Here is a 20,003-nt window from a genome sequence, read left to right on the forward strand (position 1 = left end):
GACTGGGAAGCTTCAGCTGTTTGATTTGGCTTCTGGAAATTTATTGGAGACTCTTGATGCTCATGAGGGAGCCCTCTGGTCCATGTGTCTTTCATCCGATCAGGTAGGTAATGCCCACCTTCTATTCATTTTATCTGAGTTTCACTTTTAGTCATTGTAAATGCACCTCCCACCTCTTGTCTGACTGACTGAGATAACTGCAGTATATTGCAGTGCAGGAACATGCTCACAGGCCGTTGCGTCTTGGCCCTCTGGCCCGTGGATGGGCAGGAGCAGTGGTGGGGATGGCCATCCTCACCGCAGGGATTATCAGGCTGGCAGACAGAGTACAGGCGTTGGAAAGTAAAGCAGGCTCTTTTGCTGTTTGAGTTAGTGGTACCTTTATGCCAACTTTTAAAGTAGCCTTTGTAATGCTACGCTTTGCAGGCATTGTGTGTGTTTGGAAGATAGTACTGGAAGATTCTGGATGAATTTCTAGGTGCAATGTCAAAGTGAAATGGGTTTACCCATAAATGTCAATAATCCACGCCACTTCATGCTAGTAAAATATTTCATGATAAATGGGCATTGGAGGTCACTCAGCACTAAACTTAAGAGTGTCATGCAGAATATAAGAAGTTGAGCATTTTAGCTTTTGTTTTTGGCTCGTGGTATTGTAGAATTCTGTGAGATCTTTTCTTCACCACCTCCCTCTGCACACACTATTGTGGCTGCATCCAAATATCCCTTTGTGCAGTCTCCTTGGAGTCAGTTTTCACATGGCATGTAGGCCTGAAAACCAAAAGACCAGAGACCCTCACACCCTCTCGAGGGAAAATATCTTCCATTTATGCACTTACCTCTGGATTTAAGCCTTTGTTTCTTGCCAAAGTGATCTCTGTTTCTGGAAGGAGATTTTGCACGTTCATTTTCCCTGGAAGAAAGGGCGAGTAACTGTGGTTAGTTTTAATTCAAATGTTTTTCTTGTTCAGCGTGGCTTTATCACAGGCGGTGCAGATAAATGTGTCAAGTTCTGGGAATTTCAGCTTGTGAAAGATGAGAAGAGTATCCAGAAGAGGTGAGGATGTTTTTCTGGAAAGAAGCTATATTTGGGTTCTTCGCTGTTCTCACTGCCTGGGATCTTGGCATTCAAGGCTCCCTAGAAAAGAGAGCATAACGTGTTGGCCAATCAGGACTGGCTTTTTCGTTGTGGTTTGCTGCATGTGTGTGGTTTCATAATACAACTGATTGCAATGTTTTCTGATGTACTTTCCTCATTTTTCAAAATATTAAATAAGGGGTGTTTTCTTTACATGTCCACTGTTTTTCTGACTTGGGAGAAGTTTCTTCAGCATCTTAATTACTATCACATTTAAATAAATAATTGTATTCATCATGTACCTCTGTTTTTTCTTCTTTGCACTCCCCCTTGTCCTCATCCTTTATTTTTACTTCTTGCATTAAATACAAATATATTGTCATTTAATTCCAGTTTTTAGTTAGATGGATTTTTAATTTTATTTCTTACAAATAGTAAATAACCTGGATGTAAATTTGTTAAGCTGCTTGTCAGTGCATCTAAGGAACACATTTTCTCCTATACTTGAGCCAGGTGATTTAACATAGAAACATAGAAATAGAGCAAGTCAGAAGGGGTCCCCCAGGCCATCTAGACTGACCCCCAGCTTCAGCCAGCTCCTTATGACATGCCTGCCATTTGTAGTTTATGATCACCTGTACCACTCCTAATGAACCTTATACTGAATTAGACTATTGGTCCATGTAGCTCAGTGCTATCAATTCTGATTAGCAGTAGCTCTCTAAAGGCTTGGCTAACAGCTTACCCACCCTTAGATCTTCTGAACTGGAGGTGCTGGGATCGAAGCTGGAAGCTGCAGCTGAGCTGTGACGGTTCCCCGTGGTTTCCTTTTTTGATAATTGCACATATATCCTACTGACTATTAATTTTCTGGACTGTATTGTGGACTTGCCAGTCTTCTTACAGAGAATGTTGTACTATGCTTTCCAGGTTGGCTTCCTAAATCGCAGTGAGCTACTCCTGCTAAAGCGTATAAAACCTCATGGGTGACTGGGAAGAGTGCAAACAGATTGAGGGGGAATTGTGCCCACTTGGCACACTCTGTAGGGCAACAGATCAAGTGGATGATCCTACCATTAGGACAGGTAGAAACAGTGCAGAGATGGAAGTCCAGCCCTTGAGGATAATCCAGCCTGCCTTTGTGCACCAGGTTCAGTACTGCAGTTCAGACTGAGCTCCTTCTCCTTAGGCACAAGTAGGAGGAATGCAGTGAAGAGGTGGGTGGCTGTAGAACCTCTGAATGGGCACTAAGCATTCGCTTTGCCTAAACATTAGCAACAGCCTTCACAAAGCTTTCTGAATTTGCTGTGCCATTTTAATGGTTCTTCCCTCCTAGGCTGTCTGTGAAGCAAACCCGTGTCTTGCAACTGGATGAAGATGTTCTCTGTGTCCGGTACAGCCCTAACCAAAAACTTCTGGCAGTAGCATTACTGGACTGCACTGTAAAGGTATTCTACACTGACACACTCAAGGTAAGGAATCCTCCCCTTGGTGGGTCAAATCAGAATCCTAACTTCTGCTTATGGGGATGCGACACGCAATGCAGATGGTCATGCAAGTTCTGTGCGAGAGTCACAGAATCGGGGCACAAGTGGAAGAACTGCCTGAGCTCTAAGACGGGAATGTAACAACCCGATATTAAGACAGGCAAATCTCAGTCTGCCAGATCCTGCACCCCTCTGTTGTCCTGTGCCAATCCGGGAACCAAGAGACATGTTTCATTACTGGGTGAGCTGGCACTTGGCAATCCTCTGCGAAGTGTGTGAAATGCCTCTGTTGAAAACTGTGTGTATGAAGTTACGATTGCACACATGCAAGCCGTTGGTTGGTTGGGCAATGGACAGCCATGTATGAGACCTTGCCCTTGGTCGGGGCAGCCAGTATCTCCTCTCGTGAAGAGATCTTGGCAAGTCCAGCCCTTTCCGGCATGGCTCCACATGATTGTGTGCCGAGCTGACGTCAGGCCTGCATCCGAGCATGTAATCAAGCAGCGGGGTTGGGACTCCACGGCAGAGCACACGCTTTGCATGGAGAAGGTCCCAGGGCCGGTCCCAGGCAGTTCCATTTGAGGGGGGGGGGCGTGTAGTGGGTGGAGACTCAGTCCCTGGAGGTGCCATTCAGAAAGCTAAGGCAGGTGATGAATAGCCTGACCAAGCATGACAGAGCTTTCTGCTTTCTCCAAAGATGCGGCTAAAACCTAAAATGCAGCAACTTACTCTTGACTGGTTGGATTCTCAGGCACCCTGAATAAGTCAAGGGTACATCTAGGAAAGCTGTCAGCTTTTGATTGTGGGCGATTGCTGGGAAGATCAAGACGCATCACACTGTTCTCTATATTTTATGTGTAGCTGACATAAATGTCTTCCTCTTGCTTTCCAGTTCTTTCTGTCTCTGTATGGACACAAGTTGCCAGTGCTGTGCATGGATATCTCCTATGTAAGTATGCTGTGTCGGAATGATAGTGACGGGTCTGCTGCATGGTAAATGCACAGAACACTTTCTGTCCTTTATTTTCATTACTTATGGCATGGTATTGGCCACCCATCAAAGACAGTTGCCCACTTTGGTGTGGTTTGCTGGGGGGAAGAAAGGCGGCGGGTGAGTATAGACTGACAGCCTTCTGACAGCCTAAGCGGACATCGTTTGTTTGTATAATGATACCTATGATGGTGCCTCCTGAGCCACGGGAGCAAGACGTGTAGAGTTGGCTGCATGGTGCTGACAGCTGAAATGACTTCCCTTGATCCCAGCTTTTGAGCATAGTGCTCATCAGTGACCCATTTCTCTCTCCTGTCCCTGCTGCCTTATAGGATGGGGCGTTGATTGCGACTGGCTCTGCTGACAGGAATGTGAAGATCTGGGGCTTAGACTTTGGGGATTGTCATAGGTCTCTCTTTGCTCATGATGACAGGTAGGTTGATTTTTTTTGTTATACCTGTAGGACTCGTAAAATAAGGCCGTTGCCATTATAGCCTCCCCGCCATGCCCTCTCTAGGGTCAGTTTGAGCCACGTTACTGAATCATGTGGGTCAGAGGCCGAATCATCCGAGCTGAAGTGTGAGGTGAGCACAGGTCATCTGCACAGGTCGGAGTTTGTCTCCATGAAGTTAGGAATAGTCACTGGTTTCCCTTGGCAGGCTCAGGTCATACTGTGCTCATGCTGTTTCCTGAGGAATGGGCCAGGGGTTGGATTTACTGCGAACATAACTGGGACAGATTGCAGCTGGGCAGGAGACAGCTTTCAGCAGAATCCCCACACATGCTCCAGTCTAGAGCAGGATCATAAACTGGATGAGGACCTGCAGTGTTCATGTATGTGAGTCCTGCCACATGGCAGTGTCCCTGCTCTAATCAAACAGCTGCTACGGCTGCCGATAGACCTGAGTCATTAGTTCATTCGGTGTCAGTGGGAGATGGTGTGGGTGGTGTTGCAGTCAGCAGCTACTGGTCATAATGTCGTCTCATATTTCTATACCTTTCGTATCTTCTCATAATTAACATTCCCCCTTTTCACTTTTTTTTAGTGTGATGTGTCTCCAGTTTGTACCCAAGTCCCACCTCTTCTTTACAGGAGGGAAAGACCACAAAATTAAACAGTGGGATGCTGATAAGTTTGAGCACATCCAGACCCTGGAGGTAAAGCCTGGCGGCTCGTGGCTGGGAGCAGTGGCTTCTCCTGCAGACGGTGCGCTGCAGAATCCTCTCCCCGCTCCCATTCACATGCTCACTTTTTTCATTTCCAGGGGCATCACAAGGAGGTGTGGAGTCTGGCCCTCAGTCCCAACGGCGACTATCTCATCTCCTCCTCTCACGATAAATCGTTGCGTCTCTGGGAAAGGACAAGAGAGCCACTTATTCTGGAAGAGGAGAGGGAGATGGTAGGAGAAGCGTCCTTAGGTTCTCTTCTGCGGCCATCCTTGACTGTCAGATTCCAATTTCTCTGTTGCCTACAGTGCATTCTAAACATAGCCAGATTCAGCATTTCCATTGCTCCCTGGAGCAGAGGGACTGTTCTCCTGCCTTCTCAGGCTGGCCCTGCCCAGTGGCGGCCTAATAAATCAAGCAGCTGCTTGATGATGGCAGTAGTAGCATTCCGGGGAAGCCTCAGTGGAGAGCTCGGTGGAGCACGTGCCCCTGGAAAGCCCACCTGAATATCTCAGAGCCAGGTGGGAGGAGGGTCACGGTGGCAGTTGCATTGCTTCAGGGATGCTGAATCTTGGAGGCGTTTGGATGTGCTTGCTAATGCTGATGCACTGCACAATTTTCCTCTGCAGCAAAGAGAAATGGAGTATGAAGACAGTGTGGCGAAGGAAGACCAGCCTGTGGTATGTGCCATCCGTGTCCTCTTGCTAGCCAGAGTGTCCTGGGCCCCTCGGGGAGCAGCTCTCCAGTTACGGTGCGGGCCTGATGTTTCAGCGTCCCACCCAAACGAGACGCTTGCTGACGGTTGCTTTCTTGGTCGTGTTTGGCCTTCGTGTTTGAGTTGCCTGTTTAGGATTAGTGTTTTAGATTGAAATGGGTGCTCATTCAGGATGCCCAGTCATTACCCTAGTGATGAAATCGCCCATTCTAGTTTTTTGCTTTTTGTAACATGTATAAATCTATCAGGGTTGTTTTGTCAGTCTTGTCTTGGATCCCAAGAAGCAGAACCTGTGCTAGAAGGTTGATTCTGAACAAGCCTTTTCTTACAGGGCTCTAATCGAGGAGTCCCAGAGTCTCCTCCCTTCACCCCTTCAGGACAGCACAACAATATTATCTTGCTGCATTTTAGTAGCTTTTCTAAAAATCAGAAATTTTGGCTGTTCTCAGAGTTAAACTTCACAACTCTCTGGAATTATAGCCATGAGCTGCTTTTAGCTTTAATCATCCTGCTTTCTGATTGATTTTTTAAATCCAGAATTTCAGTTGGATTAGTTAAAGGAGGAATCGGCTCATCTGTATACTGAACTAGCTTCAGATGATGTTGGGTCTTCATTTCCCCACCCAGTTCTGCTCTCTCCATATATTTGTCATAAATCAATTCAGTGTGTTGTGTCAGTCTAGAAAATTTACCTTTAAGCAAAGTAGTTGAAAATCCTGATCCTATTAGCTCTTTGTTCAACAGATCAGTTAATGAAATATGCTAATCATGCAGCTGCTAACATCAGAGAATAGGTCAGAAAATGTCTAATCACAAGGTCTCCTTTGCCAGGCTTCAGTACAAGAGCCCCTGCTGCACTTGCACAGCAGGGGGAAGGTGAGCAGGGAGGCAGGACGAGCACCGGAGAGGCAACTGACAGCCCAGCCAGCTGTTGTGCTCCCTCTGGTTCCACCCCTGCATCCACTCTCTCCATTTTATCTTCCTTGGGTTACTCAGTAATAGTTGTCTTGCCCCTAAAAAGGAGGGAGTATTTTTACTATGCTATCACTTTGTAACCCTGTGCTTTTGAGTTTTTTTAACACTTGAATTAGGAGTGGTTAATTAAGATTGTTTTTATCTGTATTTTATTCTTGCTAATCATCTTGGGTACTCTTTTTTCCTGTTTGCAGAAAGGCATGGCATGCATTTAAGAGAGACAGAATGATGTTACAGACAATTGTCTCTGCACAATATCCTGGAAATTACTTACTGCCATTCAGTTTTAAATGCAGAATGGCCTGGGTATTGGAAGAAAACTAGTGATGAAGCTGTGACAGCTATGAGTATATCAGTTGCGAAGACGGTGTGAGGTGTGAGGCACGGTGTGAGGTACCTTCACAGCATTTTTATTGCTTTCCAGGTTGCTGGGGAGACTCAAGGAGAGGCAGGATTAGCAGGGAGGAAGACCATTGAAACTGTCAAGGCAGTAAGTTGGATCTCTCGTCTCTAATGCTTCCTGGCCAGCACTCGCCCAGCAGACTGGGGAAAGAGTTTCGACAGCTTCCTCCTCTTTAGCAAGTCCTGGCAAACTCCGCTTGCATGCTCTCCTCACAGCTCTCTGCTAGTGCACTCTTACGGCAGCACGAACTTTCTCATACATTGACCCCGTTTGCACAAGCATTGCCTTCCTCAGCAGCTGGCAGCGGTGGGCTGGAGTGTACGGTGGGCTGTTTTATTATCCGAGCCACACCGTGTTGTGCCATCCAGACCCAGTGGACGGGGGTTGCACCATGGGCCACACTGGGGATGGTTCACCTTTGCGCAGCCCCTGCCTTCCAGCTGTGGCCGACTCAGTAAGCAGTAGCCGCTGTGTCCGTATTCTTGATGACTGCCCACTGTGGCTCACCTGCGCGTATGAGCTGGCCCACTGAATTCACTCGCATGCTTTTTCACCTTGGGGCTCTTCAAGAAGGGAGGGAATTTGCTGGTAATCTGAGAGCATATTCTGTGGGTGAGACTCCCTGGTCAGATGCCAGCAAGAGGACTGTGCGCTTGGCTTTTCTGGCACTGGTATCATCCTATGGGAAATGGCATTGCTATGTCTGCCACGCCACAGCTCCTTTTACCAGGGGAGGCGTTGACTGTTACTGGAGGCTGCCGGGCTCTTTGAGGAGTGTTGGGTTATTCCAGCCCCGGGTGTCGTCACTCTGCCCTGTGCTCCACATTGCCACACTTGGCCTTGTTGGGCTGCTAATGCGCTGGTTTTGTCCTTGTAGGCCGAGCGGATCATGGAAGCCATTGAGCTATACAGGGAGGAGACTGCCAAGCTGGAAGAGCACAGAGCCATCTGTAAAGCTGCTGGAAAGGAGGTGAGGAGGGGATTAGGGTTGATTTGACATTCGGTGCTGTGTGACCAGATCTAAAGAACTCCCTGCTCAAAGAAAATACTTGAAAAGCATTTCAAAAGGTTGGAGACTCATAGGCTTGTCCAGTTAACTCTTGTCCCGATCAACACATAAAGTGCAATCGATATTGCAGTCAGCCCTTTTGTGCCTGTTGAAAATTATTTATGGAAATTCTCCCATTTGTAATGTCCCCCCCCCCCATATCAAGGGAGATGTTAATGATTACTGTGTAGTGAGGCATTTTAAGATATGACTTCCGTCCTTCCTTCCTTCCTTCCTTCCTTCCTTCCTTCCTTCCTTCCTTCCTTCCTTTGTATGCTGTGGTTGTGTTGCAAATGATACGATGCAATATTTTCATCTTTTCAGAAGCAGTCAGCTTAGCAAGTAACTCGGAGAAACCCAAGCACTTCAACCAATATGTCTGCCTATAAGGAGTAGACTTTGCTAAATTGTTGTCGATTTTCTGTCAATAGGTTCCTCTTCCTGTAAACCCAGTTCTCCAGGCTTACGGCAATATTTCAGTAAGTGTGATAATTAGTCCTTTTCTGGAATGTTAAACTGTTTTTTCTTGGTATGAAAGCAAACTGTATGTTTGGAATTGTGTATGATGGTGATGAGTGATTGGCTGTGGTCATCGTGTTGGGTGTTTTTTGTCTTTTGACTTACACTTCTGTAGCAGTAAGTTTTACTTAACTTTAGGTTTTCATGTGTAGGATTACCTTGCAATAGCTTACATCCATTCTCTGTTTGAGTTTCTGTGGGTAAATGTGTCTGGAAAAACTCTTGTGTGTTCTCTTTCTCTAGCAAATTCAACTTAAAATAAAACCCAGAAATCTTCCTTCTATCTCGATGTCTCTGTTTTTCAAATTCCCTTTTTCTTCTTTTGGGTACAAGATGCCGGTTGGATCACCCAGTCACATAAGCTTCCAGCTGGGATTTGGAAGTGGTATTCTTGCCGCTTTGGTGGGAATGAGCCTGATTCATAGCTGCTTGCAAATGCTACGGGCAGTTCAGGGAAAGTGAGGGAAGCAGAGCCCTTGCATGAGTTTTGAGGCACTGGCCAAGTGGCAAGGCTCCTGCACGCATCCCCCATGGGCAGCTACAGCTGCCCGGTGAGCTGGACCTTTGCTTGTCTCACCTGACACTGTAGTTGGGTGAATTTTTACTGTCTCTCATGATATAGTGTTGCTATTGGTTGCAGAGGCATGGTAAAATTAGTTTTGCCATGTGGCTAGATTACCTTCTAGTACATCACCCAGCAGTAAGTTTTCAACTGGTTGTCTGCATATATTTGCATTCCAACGTCTTTGTGAAATTTTGGGAGAATTAATAAGCCTACTGTAAAATGGTATCTTCATGCGCCATCAAAGAAAAATAAGTTTTAGAAATTTTTTGCCTTGAAAAATAGACATTCGTAAGTAATAAAATACTTAGCATCCTAAAATTCTGCTTCCTGCTTACTGAAGCCATGGTACAGATCTTCCCACAAAGAATTTGAATCAACAGGGGCATTCACTCTTATGTTTCTTACAGCCTTCTGCTTATGTACTAGATGTTCTCAAGAAGGTGAAATCAAGGTGAGTGCCTGAAAAGCTCTTGCTATCAAAAGCTTGGACTAAATGCACAGAACACGACATGTTGTTCTGGGATGCCACGTTGGGTTCTTGTAAACCTGGATCACATCCTGCAGGGTGGATTTGTTGAGGGACAAACCGTCCTGACAACCCATGGTTCCTTTTAGGGGTAGCTGCATCCATAATGGATTCTCATGTCTTCCAAACATGGGTGAACAACACCATCCTGGGTAGCAGCTAGTGAACCAGTTGGCAAGAGCCAAAAAAACCCTTGTAGCCCTTGCCAGTGCCAGCCATTCCACCAAGTGCTCAAATGGCACTTTGGAGCATTCATAACTGGTTGCAAGTCCCTTTAGTGTTCTTGGGCACTTCTCCCCGCCCCTGCATTTCCGGTAATCACTTTTTGGAGCTCAGACAGACTTTCTTAAAGGACTAATGAGGGGTTTTTCACAGGGACAAATGCATGTGCCTGTGAAAGATCCCTGGCTAGCCCTGTCAAAAGGAAGCCTGAGTTTTGACAGCTGTCAAAACTCTGTGCTCCCATAAAGGAAATGGATGGAATGGAAAAGCTGTATGACATTGAGAAGAGCCAGATCCAGCCAGGAAACACTGAGGGTCTCACTGTGAAGTGGGTGATCTACTGCCTTCGCCCTTTGTAAACACGTGCTTGCAGCTTCTCTGGGTCAATGCCCAAAGCTGACACTTGCTGTACTTTGACAGTAGGTACCCACCAGGATATTTATCAGACAACTGTCAGTAGGAAATAAACTGTCCCCTTATGCAGTTGCAAAAGATGAAAAAGTGCACTTCAGGCTCACATTTTCTTTAAACAGAACTGGCTAGCCAGTGAGTGAGCCAGTGTGTCGCTTGGGCATGTGCTGTTCACTAGGCAATCACTGCGTGTTTTCTGTGGGAAAATGGGGTGGGGTGGAAACACTTGATGAGAAAAAAATGGGTTTGGGGATCAGGGTGTGGTGAGAGGAGGCAAGTTTATCCTCCCATGGAGTCCCCTGGGATACCCGCAGAAGGCTGGGGGGGGAGGTGGAGGCTGTTGGGCAGTAGGAGGTCTGTCAGGCACAATGTGGGTTGTTGTTCACTCACAGCATCTTATTGTCAGGGTGGGTTAACTTGCCACATGAGCCTTGTGCTTTGAGTGGGTTAATAAGCAGGACTGATTGGAGCAGCTGTCAGTAGGAAATAAGATGGCTGCAGCAAAGAGTGTAAATTTTGTACAGAAAAATCCAAGTTGTAGGTTCAGCATCTGTGCAGATGTGTCATACCTGCAGGAAGTTAGTGCAGTGATGTGAGTTCAATAAAGCATTTGGATCTGAGTTCAGTCTGGAGTGCAAGGTCTGTGCAGGTGTGGAAGATCCTGGCAATTGTTCCTGACGTAGAATCCTTAAGCAATAGGATTTTAAGTTCTTCAGCTTAGGCTGTAGTTATGCTTGAAGTGGAAGAAATGCTGGCAGCCTTGCATTTCATTCTTCCCCACAGCGAACTGGAAGAATCTCTGTTGGTGCTTCCCTTCTCATATGTGCCTGATCTTCTCACGCTCTTCAATCAGTATCTTGAGTTGGGTTCAGACGTAGAACTGCTCTGCCGGGCTCTCCTGTTTCTGCTAAGGTAAATCTCATTGCCCAAGAAAGTCTCTCTTTCTCCCTTGGCCCATTTCTCTCTTCACTGGTTGCCAGAGCAGGAGCTGATCGCTTACAAGGAGCTTCCCCACCCTTCATGCTGTCCATTTTGGGTCCCCGATCGCCTCATTCCTTCCCCTGCTTGTCAGAGATCTGGTCTAATCATTTGCGTAGGGCTTCTTGCCCCTTCTTCCTTACAGCATTACATACATTTGGGGCACCTCCCATGTTTTTTTCCTCCTCCTTTCCCTCGGAACTACGCCCATGTGCATAAAATTAGGCTGTGGACTGCAAATTCTTGGCCCCTGCTGTAAGACAATGAGTCAGCTCTTGCAACTTTGGGAGGCGCCTCTTTTATTCCTGCAGTCAGGAGGCAAGAAAAAGTTGATTACCTTTTGAGAAAAAGTAGAGTTTGACAAAGGCCTTGGTTATCTAAAAGCTTTTCTGGGGTTTCTGCATCCACCTCCCAGGATTCACTTTGGACAGATCACAAGCAATCAGCTTCTTATCAAGGTGATGGAGAATCTGAAGAAGACCACCATCTGTAAAGTCAGTCAAGTGCGGGTGAGTGTTTCCCCTTGATTCCCGTGGCTGCAACAGAGTGAGATAGCAAGTGAGTGCTGAATATCTCGCCCCACAGGGCCACCCACTGCTCATTATGGGCCTGAACAGATGGAGAGTCATCATCTAGACTCATGACGTGGTATCCGATTCATTGTGCACTGTTTCCCTAACAATTCTAGCGTGCTTTTGGGGAACTAGCTGTGTCAGCAGCCCTTTCCTGGAGCAAGCTGCAGTGGCTGTGTGAACTGCTCCATGGCAAGCCATCCTTGGCCCGGTTGTAACTGAAATGGCCTCTTCTTCCACTGCCTGTTGGGATGGGCTGAAAGGCTAATGCTAGTCCAATACATGGAGGGCACTGGAATGGAGATGCCTGCTACTGAACCTAATTCCATCCCCATCCATGCCAGCACCCTCCCTCCACAGCTGCTACAAGCATGGAGTGGGATGAGAGAACTCGCAACATGTGAGGGCAAGTTACACAGCAAGTGCTTCCAAATGCTATGGCTGAAGCTGGGATTCCTGGCTGGGGCAGCTGTTTCAGAAGTATTTCCATTGTGCCAGCAATGCGTGCGTGTTGTGATCCGAAGTGCTGGTGTTAATATTCAGAACCATAAACAGCTTAGGGCCAGGTTATCCGAAGGCTCAGCTCTTACATATATAACTGCCTGGCCCCAAAGATCATTTTCAGCAGTCCTTCTCTGGGAGCCTCTGCCAACGGAAGTGTGGTGGGTAGCTAGTAAGAGGAGGGCCATTTCTGTTGTGGCACCCCGATTGTGGACTGACCTTCCCAGAGAGGCTCATGTGGTGCCTGCATTGTGCATTTTTCAGCGCCAGGTGATGCCCTTCTTTCCCTAGGCATTTGGGCTTTGTTTTCAATGTCACTGTATTTTAAATCCATTTACTGCTGCTGGCTTTTATTTGGAGGTTATTCATATTTTATCCTTTAGTTTTATATTGCACTTTCTTGTGTGTTCTATTTTATAGTTGAGCTTATTGTGAACTGCCCAGAGAGCTTCAGCTGTTGGGCAGGACAGAAGTGTAACACAAAGACAGCTGTGTGAGCTCAGCCTTGAACTCTGGCCAATGGCCTTACTCAAGCCACTTCTTTCATTCTCAGCTTCTCACCTGCAACACAAGGAGGATAATGTTGGCAAACCGTACAGGATAGGATTGCTTAGGTTTAGGACGATGTAGACTGAAGTAAAGTTTGTTTTGGCAAAGTAGCTTGAAATCCTTACGAATAGCAAGAACAGAACCACTGAATGCGTAAGTGTTGCGAGCACATCCCTGATACGCCCTCCCTTTCTCACCTCTGCATTCTTATTTTTTGTCTCCAGGATGTGCTGGGGTTTAATATGGCTGGTCTCCAGTTCCTAAAGAGAGAAATCGAGGCCAAAGATGAAGTGACTTTTTTTGCTGATGCTACTGACCGATTTGAGGAGAAAAAGAGGAAAAGAAAGAAGAAGCAGAGGATGATTCTTGCAGTGGCCTGATTAGGACAGTCTGGGGAGGGAGGCGCTGCTCTGGTGTGGGTGTGTGGGATGCCATGAGTTTGGGATTGGGCAAGAAGGTTTGTGCAGAAACACAGTAAAGCTGTGTTGAATTCTCACCCATTTCAGGTCAGAAAAGGGAGGCTGCAACTTCACTGGCAGGTTGCTTTTTTCCTACTGTTTGCCATTGCCTTTTCTGATACGTGGTTTGGTGCCTCCAAACCAAGACAGAAGGGGCCCTTTGCTTCCTAGCCACTCAGGATGCACCCAGGCAAAACGGTAACTTCATTTCAAACCATCTAGCTTCTTCCCACCCCCATACATCTTTGTGAATATAGTAGTGTGCAGTTAGAGCTTGCAGTTTACTTCTAAAGCCCTTTAAAAGTGATAGTGCTGGATAACTGCATTCAAAGTGTTTGGAATGGTTTCATTTTAGGTTAACTAAAGTAAACTTCTCTAAAGATTTGAAAAAATAAAAATTGCACTCCAACTTTCTAGGCATTTGCAACAAAGTAGTGGCAACAAACAGGGCAACAGAACTCTTGTTTATATAGCACTATGGTGCATGTGCAGGACAAAAGTGGCTCGCTCTTGTTATATGCTCTAGTATGGCATACATTGCAAATACAGAACAGCAGCCAATCTCTAGTTGCTTGCTCTCAAATTTAATAGGAAACAAGCAACATCCTTCTCTCTCCCCTGGATGTACATGTTGCAAATAGAAATTTGAGTTCTCATTGTTTGCTGCTTTATAATCTCCAGGGAAATAGGTGAACTTATGGGACCAGGTTTCCTCTCCATAATCACTCTTTGCATTTGGCTCCCTTAATTGTTGCAATCTGTATTAGGACAGACGTCCCAAACTGTACGTTGCTCATTCAAAGTGGTAGACTATGAGGCACATACATACGCACCTTAACTACCCTAGTCCTGCATCTTGAAGGCTGTTCTCAAAATCACATTTTAACTGGCACACGTTATGAACTTGCCTTGTGCTCTGGGCTCATTTCCACATCTGGACACCTCAGTGAAGCTTCTTTACAGGCTATGTACTTAGAAGCTGATTTCTGGGCGTTGAACATGAGTTCTTTGGATGTGGAGTAACAGAATGAAGATTAAGCATGCAACAGGCTGCTTGTCTTGTGGATCATGGGCACTGAGGGACTTGCCATCCCGAGGACAGTGCCTGAGAGCAAATGGTTTCTCTTCCCACTGGAGAGTTGAAGGGCTGGCTTTATCTGTTTGGGGGTCAGCTGCATCCTATCTGTTGTCAATGAATCAGTCATATTGGCACACAGCCCTGCTGTTTTCTTTTGCTAAAGCTCTGTTTGGTGATGGCATTCTTTCAGCAGAAAATTAACTTCCCAATTCCCCATCAAAATTCCAAGCTGAGAGCCCATCATAATGAAGTAATTTTTATTGCTACAAGTTTATGGCTAAATATTCATATTAATAGGATGACATGCTGGAAAGTGATCAACTCAATGGGTGGATACTAGTAAAATCACTTAAGGAGATTTTTAACATTTTAAATAATCAGTTTAATATTCCTGCTAAACTTGAGCCGTATCAATGTCATGATGTTGGTATTTTTATTCCAGCCTGCCATTGTCAGGTCTGCAAAATTAAAAAATAGAATGCAGACTTAAAATATATCCGGATATGTACAGTTTGTACTGTAGTTCTTGTTCCAGCAACGAAGCATCCTGATTAAGACAGTGTGGAAGGTATGGAAGAGATTTGTCAGCTAGGGCGATGCCAAGGTTCTGCCAATGCAGTGAGGCAAGCAGGGTGCGACAAGGAACCTACAACCGGGAGAATTGTGCAGTCTTGACCACTGGCTGCTGCGTATGTTTATATTTCTAGAGAGAGGGAGAAATGCAACAATTAGATCAGCTGAATTTGCTTTCCAAGGATTCAAACCCACCTGGCTCCCCCCCCCCCCCCCGGCATGCTGACAGAAGTTCCTGTCTCAGCCACCGAAGTAGTTTAGTCTCCCTAGCTGGGGAAGAGAGACTAGAGAGGCACCCTCTACAGAGAGAATACAACCTCAGCTACAGTGGGTTAGCATTCTCTTCTCCACTGCTATGCCACTTACCTGAGTAACCTGGGCAGTGCCATGTCACCTCTGCCTCCCTCTGCGTGGCACCACACAGCACTGAAACTATGCATGAGATTCGGTGAATAATACACTGCAATGCCCTGGATTTAGATGTTTGGGGGTTGGCACACCTTGTTAGAAAATCCCCCCCCCTTTTTTTTCAAAGGATTGGCTTGAGGAAAGATGATGTGATTATGCTGTACAAATAACAGGCATGGAAGGGCAATATGTAAAAGGAGGAGAGGAATCAGAGGAAATGTACAAAAATAATGAGGCTTTTAAATGTTGAAACATGTTAAATTTAGAATGTTACTGATGAGGAGCATGTGCTTCAATGTTTCACACTGATAATGCAGCTATGGCTGGTTTATTCCTAGAATTTGTTAGCAGCACAAAAAGAAGCTGCTATGCAAGAAGTATCCTCTCTCTGTTAAAGAACTCATTTCACCCTTAGGATCATAAGGAAAAATGCTCATGCTGTTCAATTCACCATAACTTTACTTAGCATTTATGCAAGATTAACACTTCGAAATGCACAGTAGAGTCACTAGTAATTAGAAGGCTGTATTGTGCTATTGAAGAAAAGAATGTGCTTAAATGTAATTACTTACATTAGCTAGGAAGCTTGTGAGGTAGTATAACCCTAAAGTGAGGGCCGGGACTTCCTGAAACCAGCCGGACAGAGGAGGCCTTCTCCCCCTGAGGGTAGTCTGGTGGTCTGCATTCATAATGGCTGGGTGTTAAGACTGGTGGAAAGCTTGTTAAGGATAGACATCATTTTTCACAGTAGAAGTCTGAAATATGCCTCATGGTAAAGAGAAACTTTAATGGCAGCAAGTGATTGGGCACTAGAAACTAGCTGGACAGATGCTAGATACTAGTCCTCATATTTTAGGGATAGTTAAGCAGGGGGAAAGGGTCCTGTTCATCAATGGGACACAAAATGGATTCTCCCAGGGGAATGACTTACAAACCTTCACCTCCAATAGATGATGAAAAGTCGCTTCTGTGAAAGTGGGGGCTGATTCATGCTACTTCCTATGCTGTTCCTCACTGATCTGCACATACTTGTTTTGGTCTATGAACCTTGATTCTTGTCCACCTTATCGAAATTTAGCATGCATGTTTTTGTGGTTCAACTGAAGTAAGAGAGTTCTGCAGTATCTTTTAGTGATGCCATTTTCCCATCTTGTCTCCTTGCCCCACTCAGACAAGGCACAAGTGTAGAGCTGGAATGTAAAGGAAATTTGGAGGATCTTGCAGGAATGACCCCTAGTGCTCCTTAGTTCAGCTCTGAAACTGAAACTATGGCTTGCAGATGGACAGGGCAGTAGAGCCCCTTAACTTCAGCAAGCTTTTGTTGTGCTGGGCTAGCACTAACTTCTAGTTGTTCTTCCCACTGCCCCAACAGAAGAACTGGATACTTCCCGGTTAATGGTTTTACCAGGGAACTCCAGTCCTAATACTTTGGGAAATTATATCAGGACCAATCCAGAGTGCAGTGTTCTTTGCTAGTGTTTTCTCCTAGCAGCCTGAAGGGAGGAGCAGAAACTTTTTGAAAAGTTTGGTGGAGTTCACTGAATCTTTGAGGGCACAGCTGTGTACTTGTTTGGCAGTGTTTCGACTTTGGTGTCAGTCAGCAGAAAGCAAAATCAAGGCCTTAAATGTTTTTTATTCAGCATATTCTCTATATTCATCCTTCTCAAATATTGCAGGGTTCTTAACCAGAGCCACCACCTTTATACTATGTCTGCTTCATACAATTACCCACAAACGGGATAATGAAGGCAACCTTTTCGGAGGCTTCCAACTATAAAAGCTGCCCCTACAACACGTTGGTGGGTATAAGCCCCTCAGAAGGGTATCTGTCTCTGCAAGAATTAACTCTTCCAGCAAGGAGAGAAAGTTTAGGCCTTTGGGCAAGTTACTCTTCTTTTAGTATTACCAGGTTGCCTTCTGGTGAATGATTATATCCAGCACAGCAAGTCATTTTATGTATGATTAAACCCATACATGGCAACACTGGGTGAAAACACCCACTACATCCTTAATATTTCAAATATCACAGGAGATTTGTAAAGAACTATGAACACTCCTTGAAAGAAAGGCAGGATTAACTAATGTAAAATTTACATATCATGTATGGTCAACGGTTTAGGTGCAGCTGCATCTTTCACTGATGTTTGTCTTACTGTGTTTCCCTTCCCTCTAATCCTAAAGCTAACAGGCCAGGAACTCTCTTGATAGGAAACTAAGTTCTCCATGCATGATGTGAAGAAACCAAACTGACCTCCAATTTTCTATATAATTTACCTTTATTTTTTGGCACCAAAAGGTCAGATGTTCAGGCCTAATAATACATAGTAAACTGTGGGAAAAAGTTGTTAAGCTTGTGGCCCTTTTCTTGAGTTACATAACCCTCGCCTGAAAGCAAAACCACACACTAAAGTTTTGCAAGGTTGTTTGGGAAGGCAGCCAAGGAAAAGAAATAGGTCTACTTGCTGGAAAGGAAGGCATGGGGAACTCCATTCAGCCTGGTCTCTTTCCATTCATGGACTGGTTCTATGAAATGTACCTTCTATCCAGTCACTTGCAGGGGTGGTCAAGTGTCCTAGCATTACATGCTATAAATTTGTGGTATAAGGTGGTGCTTGTGCTATGCTTTTGTTACCAGTAATAATATAGTCCTTACATTTTTCAGAGAATTTTATTTGTAGATAGACTTCTACAAATAGCTACATTGCAATAAGTAGGCCACAGGTGCAGCAGGACAACTGGAACTTCTGACAGAGCTATTCTAAAATGTTAGCTTTTTGTTATATTGTTTTAAAATGTTTTGAAGTTGGGGAATATGGTTGACTTAAAACAACCTGGCTCTATTTTTCTAGTTGTATCTAGGATAGAGATCAGGCACAGAGAAATCTGGATTCTCAGACAGGCCATCAGCAACAGCTTGACCTCAGCTGAAAATCCATTATTATTATTATTATTATTATTATTATTATTATTATTATTATTATTATAACATTTCTATGCCGCCCCTTGCCGAAACCTCGGGGTGGCTTACAACATGATAAAATACATTGAAATACAATAGTACATAATAAATTACCATTAAAATCCATGCTCAGATCCCCTTCCCCTCCTTGTAGCCTTTCCAATGTCAGAAGATTCATCTTGCAAAGGAGGCAAGGGATGGGGAGGGGAAGAGACTGAGGCCACTAAGATACCCTGACAGCACGCCAGTCTCCTTTCCTTTCCCAGCAAAGAGCTGACATGCAGGGCAGGAGGTGTGTGAGTGAGTGAGTGAGTGAGTGAGAGAGAGCGAATTGAGTATTTTTTACCCCGTCCAATACCCAACGGGTCTCTGGATGGCTTACAATTCAAAAGATCCCCTCAGCTGTAGCTCCAGAACTACTCTGGGTGCTTGTAAGCCTCTGAGTTAATGAGCTTTTGAGCACTAAGGGGGGGGAAGTTGATGGGAGGGAGCCCAAAAAGCTTTCAATAGGTGCTGATAGGCACATATGGCTCTTACTCTATTAGATTTCAAACAACCCTGGGCACATTTTATTTCGAACTGCTTTTAACTATTGCTGCTCATTTTTTCAGTTTTATATTGAAGTTCTATGTGTAATGGTTATGGTATTTGCAGCTATAGGGAAAAAAAATATCTTGAAAGGAATTGTAGAGGTCTCTGAATGCTTAAAGAATAAATAGTCTGGAGAGAGGCTGGAACCCTTTAATAGATGTCAGTAGAGTGGAGGCCACCATTTCATCCTGTGTAAGTTGACCATAGAGAAAAAGTAATAAAGGATATTTGCTTCCACAGGCAGGAAGAGTGTTTCTGTTTCTGTGTAAATTTCAATCTTATGGAAAATTCTGCCCATGCCCTCATCTCTCTTCACTCCAATAGCCATGGCATATATCTCAACTTCCAGCTCAGTTTGGAGCCCCGCAGCCACCTAGAAACAACAGATTGTGTACCATGAGCAATGTCTGCTATCTCCCTGCCACCCCACTCTGCTCCACCCTTTTTAATGCTGCTCTTAAAGTAGCGAGGAAAAAGATTCTGTTCTTGCTTTGATCAGTGCCCAGAGTTTTTTCACCAGCAGCTTTCCTTGCCGGCTATATTCTGGAATACAGCCTGCATCAGCTCCAGAGAGCATGGCCAACGTAGCACAGAACATGTACGGGATCATGTTGCATGTCCCCTTAATCTCTCTACACCCTGTCCTGTATGGTGGATGGGATAAGGCAAGAGGTAAATATAAAATTAGTAAATTGGGAGCACTGGGCTGTTGCCTATGCAGCAGAATGCGCACGCCTTCTCATGGCTGACATCCAGTCAACCCTTTCAGGAAGCAGCAAAGCTTGGTAAGACATGTCAATCACTCAACACAGGTTAAATGCTGAAACTGGCAATATTATGGGCTTCCTACATCATCTCAGCACTTGACTGTGTTAACAGTTCCACACAGTATTCCTAAAGGTGAAAGGTGTAGTAGTTTAGCACATGTACATGTGTATACGCACACACAATGACACGTATCAAGTTAAAGACAGTAAGCTAGCCACTGAAGATACTGAGCCAGGGGTAGGGACATGAGCAGAACCCTGGAGTCTCGGAAAGCTGACTGAGTGTAAGCATAAAGCCACGGGAGAATGCCAGAGGCTGGGAAAAGGCCCAAAAGTAGATGGCCTACATGGAAGGCTAGTGTGGTCTTTGAAACCTGTCTGGAACGGAGATGGAATGTGGAAACAGGCAAGTCAAAGAAGCTGGATTGAGGACTAGCGGTCAGGCTGGCCAGCTGCAATCCA

The 20,003-nt window shown here is 45.2% G+C and overlaps 2 protein-coding genes across 2 annotated transcripts in view; one reads left to right on the top strand and one right to left on the bottom strand.

Annotated features, from left to right (window-relative positions):
* Positions 1-19,017, top strand: part of WDR3 (WD repeat domain 3) — a 41,379-nt gene extending 22,362 nt beyond the window's left edge. Inside the window, exons 13-27 of the mRNA XM_044449709.1 lie at positions 2-103; positions 972-1,057; positions 2,415-2,550; positions 3,458-3,514; positions 3,889-3,989; positions 4,603-4,714; positions 4,822-4,956; positions 5,353-5,403; positions 6,838-6,903; positions 7,694-7,786; positions 8,296-8,343; positions 9,356-9,399; positions 10,891-11,019; positions 11,501-11,594; positions 12,932-19,017. Of these exons, the coding sequence (XP_044305644.1) occupies positions 2-103; positions 972-1,057; positions 2,415-2,550; positions 3,458-3,514; positions 3,889-3,989; positions 4,603-4,714; positions 4,822-4,956; positions 5,353-5,403; positions 6,838-6,903; positions 7,694-7,786; positions 8,296-8,343; positions 9,356-9,399; positions 10,891-11,019; positions 11,501-11,594; positions 12,932-13,087 (1,410 nt within the window). The 3' untranslated portion in view covers positions 13,088-19,017. The remainder of the gene's footprint in view (position 1; positions 104-971; positions 1,058-2,414; positions 2,551-3,457; positions 3,515-3,888; positions 3,990-4,602; positions 4,715-4,821; positions 4,957-5,352; positions 5,404-6,837; positions 6,904-7,693; positions 7,787-8,295; positions 8,344-9,355; positions 9,400-10,890; positions 11,020-11,500; positions 11,595-12,931) is intronic.
* SPAG17 (sperm associated antigen 17) overlaps positions 15,773-20,003 on the bottom strand; it is a 112,093-nt gene continuing 107,862 nt past the window's right edge. Inside the window, exons 48-49 of the mRNA XM_044449708.1 lie at positions 19,003-19,147; positions 15,773-15,934 (exon numbers count right to left, since the gene is read on the bottom strand). Of these exons, the coding sequence (XP_044305643.1) occupies positions 15,798-15,934; positions 19,003-19,147 (282 nt within the window). The 3' untranslated portion in view covers positions 15,773-15,797. The remainder of the gene's footprint in view (positions 15,935-19,002; positions 19,148-20,003) is intronic.

Source organism: Varanus komodoensis, unplaced genomic scaffold (assembly GCF_004798865.1).
Source record: "Varanus komodoensis strain SLA01 unplaced genomic scaffold, ASM479886v1 scaffold60, whole genome shotgun sequence".
Lineage (NCBI taxonomy): Eukaryota > Metazoa > Chordata > Lepidosauria > Squamata > Varanidae > Varanus > Varanus komodoensis.